This window comes from Rhagoletis zephyria, unplaced genomic scaffold, assembly GCF_001687245.7.
Source record: "Rhagoletis zephyria isolate East Lansing unplaced genomic scaffold, Rhagoletis_zephyria_1.1 Rzeph_scaffold_07795, whole genome shotgun sequence".
NCBI lineage: Eukaryota > Metazoa > Arthropoda > Insecta > Diptera > Tephritidae > Rhagoletis > Rhagoletis zephyria.
Genome location: NW_016164877.1, coordinates 8,675 through 17,397, shown reverse-complemented (window position 1 = coordinate 17,397; position 8,723 = coordinate 8,675). Strand labels below are relative to the sequence as shown.

The 8,723-nt window shown below is 35.2% G+C and overlaps 1 protein-coding gene across 1 annotated transcript; it reads left to right on the top strand.

The window, feature by feature from the left end:
* Positions 1 to 2,984: 2,984 nt before the first annotated feature.
* LOC108374522 (protein-tyrosine sulfotransferase-like) lies at positions 2,985 to 6,969 on the top strand. The gene is made up of 2 exons (XM_017630490.1): positions 2,985 to 3,844; positions 6,810 to 6,969. Exons 1-2 carry the CDS (start codon positions 3,686 to 3,688, stop codon positions 6,942 to 6,944), a joined length of 294 nt encoding a protein of 97 aa, XP_017485979.1. The 5' UTR covers positions 2,985 to 3,685; the 3' UTR covers positions 6,945 to 6,969.
* The last annotated feature ends 1,754 nt before the right edge of the window (positions 6,970 to 8,723 follow it).

The window sequence follows — 8,723 nt, the reverse complement described above, 5'->3', positions numbered from 1 at the left end:
CGTCAGGTTTCTAAGCCGCGTGAATGAAAGTTAAATGGAAATTTCAACGACTGCTATACTAAGGAAAAATTCGCAGCGTAATTCTAATTTTGAATTGTATTGAATGAGATGAATCATTAATAATATTTTACAGACACAAACACAATTTCAAGTGCAGCTGAATCCAAATAAATTATTTTCTTTTAATTTAGCTGTCTTAAATTTTGCCGCCCCTTAATTCTGCCGCCCTAGGCTTCAGCCTATGTTGCCTGTACGATAAATCCGCCACTGGGTGTATGTATTTATACGAATGCATTATGGTGAAGCGAATTAAGACACGACTTCTTCGCTTGCTAGGCCAAGTCGTCCTGAAAAATAACAATTCCATAGCCCTTAAAGTACTGGATTCTGCTGGCGTTGGCAGGAAAAGACTTTGTGTTTCTATTTTGCGCTAGTTAATACATTTTTTTTTTTTAAATTCACATATTTTATTGCAATCTGTATTGTGCATTAAGCAAAAAATAAAAATAAAATTAATTTGAAATATATTTATAATGTTGCTATTGGCAAATGGGTTAATGAAATGTGTTTCAAATAAACGTATCTAAAATAAATATGTCATATTTTGATTTCACTTTGTTTATTACACGATGATAATTACTAAAGGTCTTAAGTGATAATTTTTTTTTAATTTTTTACACCAGAAGCATGTCGCACTTGGGGTGCAACTGCAAATGCATACCCACAAGTATGACGTGGATTTTTTCGGTGATACGCTATAGATTTTTTTCTTTTATTTTGAAGAACCTTCAAATTTCACTTTTCAGCAAATTGATGGGACTTTTCGCCAATCTTAAGGAGTCCGAATTTTTTCGTGTTTTCGAGACACGTTTAATTTCTTGGATTTTTTCGAGATTCTTCAGATTCTTCTTTCCTGTTGTAATTTTCGGGTCCTTTCGGGATTTTTTAATCGATTTCAAAAAAAGGAGGAGGTTATAAACTCGTTGGAATATTTTTTTTTATGTATGTTACCGTATATCTTTAAGCCACGTTAACCGATTTCTATAATTTATTTCTTTTAAAGGAAAGGTGGTAGCCCAGAGGGGGTCCCATACTAATTTGGTAAAATAACGGTACACTTAGATTTGTATATGAGAATTGAAGTCGCCACTCGGAAGGCGGAGAAAAATGTTAGATCTCTCTATTTGTGTCACACCATCAAGAAGCAAAAGCCGAATTGGAGTAGAAGCTCGGCCAAACAGGTAGATTAAGGGCCAAAACATTCATTTATTGGAATCAAATATGATATACAGTTCATCCCCAAATATTCTAGGACATAGTTTTAAAAGTATTTAGGTGTTTCTGTTAAACTGGAAAAGGGCTTGAAAACTTGGAAAAAACTCAAAAATAAATGAAAAAACCGGTTTGTTAAAAAACAACCGCCTAAATGTAGATATGCAAAAAAAAACCGGTGGAAACCGGTTTGGAAAACCGAGTCAATCACCCTAATATGTATGTACTTACCTTTAAAAAGTACGAAATGTCTGTGGCAAAGCCAGTATTAATAAACTGAAAAACTAAAGACACCATTTAGTTGCATTGAAACGTTTAGAAATTCGCTTTTGTAAGAAACTAAAATACTCCGCTTTAATTGAAGTTTAAGTGCTGGAGCACTTACTTTCATACAGACCTGATGCCCTCGTCTCAATCCTTGACAGTTTTTGAGTACCTTGCTTATGTATTTGTTGTTGTTTTTGTAGCACCCATTTGCCGCACAGCTTTTTATTTGTACCATAAATTCTAAGAACTTTTAATCAACAATAACTTAACAACTTCTCTCTAACCTTTTTATTGTTTCAGATAAATGACACTCTAAAAACCTCCTAAGGATAATTCGAGCAAAGGCATACACAGATAAAGCTGGTGCAATAGCTTACCATCAACAATAAAAATAATAAATATAAATCATTTACGGCATTTAACGCGTTAAAAAAAAAAAAGAAATAAATAAAAAGCTACGAGTAAAAGAAAAGGAAGAGAGCAAAGACGGTTCTTTCATCTCATTCAACAGTGGATAAACAGAAATAAAAAAAAACACTTGGCAGCAGCAAAGCTTAAAAAAAGAGAAATCGTAGAAGAAAAGCTATAAACTCCGAGTGAAAAAAGTGCAAGAGTGCGAACCGGTTGTGGGGGCGTATGTGGCTGGAAAATTATTCAGCACACAGTAAGCACGCAAGGAAGTCACTTGTCGCTTTACTGGCCCAGCTAAGTGGTGAAAGAACGCACACTTGCACCTAACTACATAGCCAACGAAGCAAGCACACAAGTAAGTCTTGGCAGTTTGCAGTTGGTACTCTTGGGCATAAGTACGAGCGGGAGTGAGTGTGACTTGCCAACAGACAAGCAACAGCAACGCCGTAATATCCTTTGCCACCTTCTTTACATTTTCACACACACACTCGCTCGCAGCGGCATCTTCGTTGTGGCCGCATTGTAACCACCCAGCTATCCACCGCAAACTGGGTGTGTGTGTGTGTGTGTGTTTTGTTTCTTGATTTTCTTTGCTTTCTTACATTTACTTACTTTTCATATGCTTTTGGCATACAAATGAAGAAATATGAGTGCGCGTTTTTAAACTTAAAATGTTGTTGAAGAACAGCAGCAGCAGTCAACTGCAACAGTGTAAAGCATGCATAGTGGGCGCTAAAAGGACACAAACAACTACTACAAGGACAACAGCAGCAACAACAACAGCAACAAAACTAAGACGAAGTAAAATCAAGAGTCGCACTCAAGTCAACCCCAACCACAACCCCAACCTCCTCCTCCACCACATCCACAGCCACAGCCACGTACACGCCGTCAACATCGTTGCCTTCCTCAGTGACGTTTTGGCCACCCTCAGCCTTAGCCTTAGCCTGCGCCTCCGCCTCCGCCTCATCAGCGACGTTGTCGTCATCATCATTACCCGAGTTATCTGTGCTGCGTCCATATAATACTACATTGCGCGCGCGCGCAGCTGGAGCCGAGACTGTAACTGAAGTATCCAATAGTGCAGCAGCTATAAGCGAGCGCAAAAATCAAATCTCGTGCAGCTTTAAATGAAATATTAATATTTGTCATCATTCGTTGGCAAGTTTGTGGATATCGTTTTTACGCCAATGTCACCGAGGTGCAAGAGTGTGAGAAAAGTCAACTTGTAGCAAAAAATATATAAAAATATATCCAGCAAAAAGCCAATAGCTGGGTGGCAACGAACCACGTACAAAAACCTAGAGTTAAACGCACAATCATAAAAAATACATACTCTACAAAAAAAAAAGCTAAAGCAAAAACAAAAACAAAAAACCTGGCAGCTACCAAGTCCTTTGAAGCTTTGCAGTGTTTTCAGCGCTTTTTCGCTGCACTTCAAATTCATAACTTTGTAAATGCGCACCTAAAGACATAACTGTACTCAAAAATACATAACTACATACTTGCATACGTAACTAGATTTGTAACATATCCGTGTCGTCGGTTACAAGTGCACGTTGCTGCAACGCCAGTTACAGTTATAGTAGTATTTAAGTCGTTTGCGTTAGCGTACAAGGAAGTCCGTGCTGTCGCCTACCTATGCACGTGTGTTTGTAGTCTCAGTAATTGTGTACTTGCTCTTGTGTGCGTGTTTAGTGTGCAGTACGTAACAGCAACGACAATTTTCCTCAAAATGCGTCTACAATATCGCAATAAAAAAGCGACGCTGTGGGTGATGGTCGCCGTCGTCGTTGTCACTATGTTCCTCTTCAAATTCACCGAATTCGCGCCAACTTGTTTCTTCAAGAACGATGTGACGGCGCCGGATGGATCGCTGATGGTGCACGAAGAGGTAAGAGACGGGGGTATCTGAGCTGCTCGAAGCAATTTTCCATACATATATGTAATTATATTTCTTACCTGTGTAAAAAGGTATTAATTCATATACATATATATGTGTACATTAGGGTGGTCCAAAAATGCATGTTAGGAAAGTAAAGTCGGAATTTTAATGCTCTCACCCACTAGGATTGTTCCAAATCGACAAATATACGTCTGTCGCTCAAAGCGCTCAAAGTTTTCCATGTATGAAAAAAAAAACAATTTTAATCACAGGATTAAAAATTTTGGAACAAAATTAAACACAGGGTGTCCCTGCGGTATCCCAGAAAGAAAAAATTATCAAAATTTCAAAAATAGTAAATTTTAATGGAATGAATAAAAAATATACGTAAAAATATGTTATTTTTTTATTATTTTATTAAATAGTACGGGCTTTTAGCTTTCGAAAGTAGAAGTAAAAACCTGCGAATTTTTTGCACTTTTTGAAGTAATGCCGATTTGCTAATGCATAAAATAATTTTTGTATTTTTTGTCAGTTCCATCAGCTCTGCACGATGCGTTCTATTTTCAAAAAAGCGTTGTAAAATGAAGTACCAGATTAAAAAGCTTGACCTGTAGACAATAGGGATTTTTTTAAGAGTTGCCACCTATTATTAAAATCAATTTTTTTAGTAAGTTAAATGAATTATTAAGAGATGAGTATCAATCGAAATGTGTATGAAAACGGTTTATTTCTTACCTACATGCATAGGGTTGCCACCTGTTTAAAAAAATCAAATTCCATTTGAATTAAAGGAATTACGTAATTGAAATAGATAGTTATCACCATATGGGAGTCAGACGCAAGAGGTTTTAGATGCTTTTAGCTTGCAAATACTACGAAGAGGGTTGCCACCTATTTGTAAAGTCAAATTTTAGTTAAACTAAAATAATTATTGTGCCAAACCAAAGATTTAAGACATCGTATTTATTATTTTATTACAAATACATACCTTGTCAATCAGTGATTTGTTATGATCACAGTCCTTTAAATTACTGGAGTCCTAATTTAACTCAGGAATGTTTTTACTCTTCACTTATTTCTTGCTAAATATGTCCTATTTTGTCTTTTGTCTAATATCCATATTGACATACATATATCGGTGAGCTTATTCCCTTAATTAAAGTGAATTTGATTTTTTAAACATGTGGCAACCATTCTACGTGTCGTTTAAAAGTAAAGCATTTTCAAAACCATTTCAATTGATACCCATATTTTAATTCTAATTCATTTAAATAAAAATAAAATTCGTAACGGGTGACAACCCTTTCCAAAAAAATAAAACGTTATTGCCCATCTGCAGGCCAAGCTCTGTCATTTGACACCTCACAAAATGCCAGAAAAGAAATTTTCAACTTCAAACTGCATTTACACTGAAAATGTGAAAGTTATCTAAAAACAAGTTGCATTTTTGAATTTAACGCCCTCAATTTTACTAAGAAGCGAATTTTCATTTAAATCCGTCCATAATTCTATTTTCGTCCACATTTCATATGGAAGGGTAGCACTGTACGTCGTACAATAAAAAACAAATTCGTACAAAAGTCGTGGAGAATGAAAATCTCTACAACCTTGACACTTGAATATGCTACGTGTTTTCAAAAAAAATCCTTGAAAAATGGCGAAACCCGTGACAAGTTAAAAGTTTTGCGCAGTTTTTGCTAATTATATACAATAAAAAATGTTGTTTTTCTTAACCTTCTATGTAAAAAATGTGGGAAATTAAATTCTCTACAAATTCGTATTTAACGATTTTTCCACGGAAAATGCAAAACAAGCTTGCGAATAGCAAAAAACCCTAAAAAAAATAAAATTTAAGATGGCGGAATGTTGCCATATGAAATTTAGGGGCAAGAAGGTGGATGTTCTACTGTCAAATAGAAGCAAACTTCATCAAAAAATCGCTACTAAAATTTTTTTTTTTAGGAAAAGTCTAATTTTACTGGGCTAAAAGTTATGAAAAATACATTTTGCAATGTATTTAAAAAAAAAAATATATAAAATATCAATGGTACTGAAATTGAATAGTCTGTTCGAAAATTTTCTAAAAATTCTTAATAAAAAGTTTGAAATTTTAATATTATTATTTTTTTTTTAATTTATACGAACTTTGTCCAAGCTTTACGACTACTGAGTGGAAGGTCGACCTATCTCGGCAGCCAGTTCGAAAACGCCCTATATCAAAAAACTTTTCAAAAACATCCTATTTCAGAATTTGGTTGAAGAACGCCCTATTTCCGGATTCGTTTTCGAAAAACGCTCTATCTTAGCTGCCGATTCAAAATCGCTCTATATCAGCACATTTTGAAGTGAGATAGGGCATTTTTGAATCGAATTCTGAAAAAGAGCGTTCTTCAACCAAATTCTGAGATAGAGTGTTTTTCAATGAAATTCTGAAATAGGGCGTACTTGAAAAGTTTTTTGAGATAGAGCGTTTACGAACTGGCAGCCGAGATAGGTCGATTTTCCACTTAGCAGTCGATATGTGGTTTCTGTTATAAGCCGAACTATATTTTAAATGAAAGTTATTAAAAATAAATAAACTTGTCGAAGATGTTATGGTCTTCTTCTTCTACAATAAAAAGATATTTGAAGCTTGTACTTTATTCTATTCGAATTCAATGAGCTATCAAACTGCGTACTCAAAATCTTGCTAAGAAATTTAATTAAAAAGTCTCGAGATATTTGCGAAAGTTTGCTGATTTTTTTTTTTTTCAAATATACAAACCAAAATCAAATGACAAAAGAAAACGACATGTTAAAACTATTCAAAATGTGGTGCGGCTATAATTTGTTCGGCCACTGTATATCCCGATGAATTGATAACCTAATTTTGAAGTCAGTTAAAAATAGCTTTTTTCATTAAATTTTTATATAAGCTTTCACTTGTAGTAGACTTTTTAATTACTTTCTTATATCTTTTCTTCTATTTTAGAAATATCTTATGGCCGAAGATCAAAAAACCTATTCATATGGCCGCGAAATGCCGCTAATATTTATTGGCGGTGTTCCCAGATCAGGAACGACGCTGATGCGCGCCATGTTGGATGCACATCCGGATGTGAGGTGAGTGACCCATAAATCATTTGCACACTTAAGTATATACATACATACATACATGCTATATAGTATGTAGGTATAAATGTAAGAACGCAAGCAAGTCAAGTGGTTGTGCAGATGTACATATGTATGTACATACATATGTATAAACAATTGCACTTTGGTACAAACACATCTGATTACATATATGTATACGCGTGTAAATATGTGCATACATTTATAGGTATGTTTACAACGTCGTAATAACAATGTGGGCAACGTGCATGTGGCAGCCATCAGTGACTTCAGTGCTGGCAAAACAAGTGCTGTGGAAAAAAAAACGTTTGAGAATTTTCTAAGTGCATACACATTTGCATTGGCACTTGAGCTTAATCGATACACAAGCAGTGTATTTGGCTTGAAACAGTTTAATCGACTTGGGACCCATAGGTGCCCGATAAGAGTCGGCCGGCCGGCATATACGACATACATATATAAGTTTACTTATAAACATACATACATACCCACATGCAACCATACAAACAAATGCACATGCTTACAAACAAGTGTTTTTCCATTACATTTATGAGGTTCCCTTTGCGATTTTCAGTAGCAGAACTAACTTTTTTTTGCCTTTTTCATGCATGAACTTTGTAAACAAATGTATGCATGTGTGTGTGTGTATAGTTGATTGTCGTTTTATTGATTTTTCTTGCCAACAGTTCAGCTGCCAATGCAAATTACTTTCTCATCAGAATTTTTTGCATCTCAATGTAATGCTTGTTCCTAAGCTACAGCTTAACTATATACTACAGCCACGAGTATTCCCCCTCTATTCGATGAATTTTGCCATATCAGCTATTTGCTCTGTGCCTTAACTCAATCCCATTCCTTCCTGCATACATATGTACATATGTATGTATGTATATATTTATGTGTTAAATATCAATTTGCACACGTTTTATAGCGGTAAAAAAAAATGCTAGCAAAAGTGATAATCGAATTGTACTTAGCAGTCATCAACATTTTGAATTTTAAAACATTTTTGCTGACATAATTATATTAGCGTTGATATGGAGATTGTTTACATAAATGTGCACGTCTCAGACATACATATACATATATGTACATACATATCGCTACCTTAGAGTGAAAAGTTGCTAACTTCACTTATGAAAAATCATATTTTGATACAGGAGGCTAGATGAATTTAAAATGCACCGTTTCGAAAAGGGCAAAGGTTCGTTGTTTTATGTGTTTCGTAAAAAGCTCCGAAAATTCGATAAGGCCGAAATAGTTGGAAATATTTTAATAAAAATGAAATCCCTCTGATTCGTATGGAGTTTTGCTTTGATTTAAAAAGGCAAAATTTTGTATTCAAATATTGCGAAATACTTGAAGAAAATTGCCAGAAGAAGTTTTTTCTCTCCTGTACATTTTTTAATTGGGACTTAGCAACTTTGTATTCTAAGCTAGCACATAGTACATACATACGTACACAATAGACCAGATCAGACCAAAAAAAGTCCTTATAAGGACACTCAAGAGCACAGATGAGCATTTTCAGGTATAGAATCCTCGCTGTCCCACAGGATGAAAAGTTTTCCCGTACATCGGCTAACTGAGTCGTGTGATCTCTTGATTCGCCACTTTTACAATTCCTCATAATATTTATGAACTGGTTTCTTTGAGTCTTACTCCTGTAATAACGGCCACTCCGAGCAATTTCGTCAATCGGATATAGATGCAAGATCGCATTTGGGGTCTATGAGGGCGTCAGACAAAGGTGCCCGTACACAATGTTGCGGTC

Excerpts from the sequence above, each read along its gene's own strand:
- LOC108374522 (XM_017630490.1), top strand. The coding sequence starts at position 3,686 with ATGCGTCTACAATATCGCAATAAAAAAGCGACGCTGTGGGTGATGGTC. Across the intron at positions 3,845-6,809 it reads CGCTGATGGTGCACGAAGAG|AAATATCTTATGGCCGAAGA; the intron begins GTAAGAGACGGG and ends CTTCTATTTTAG.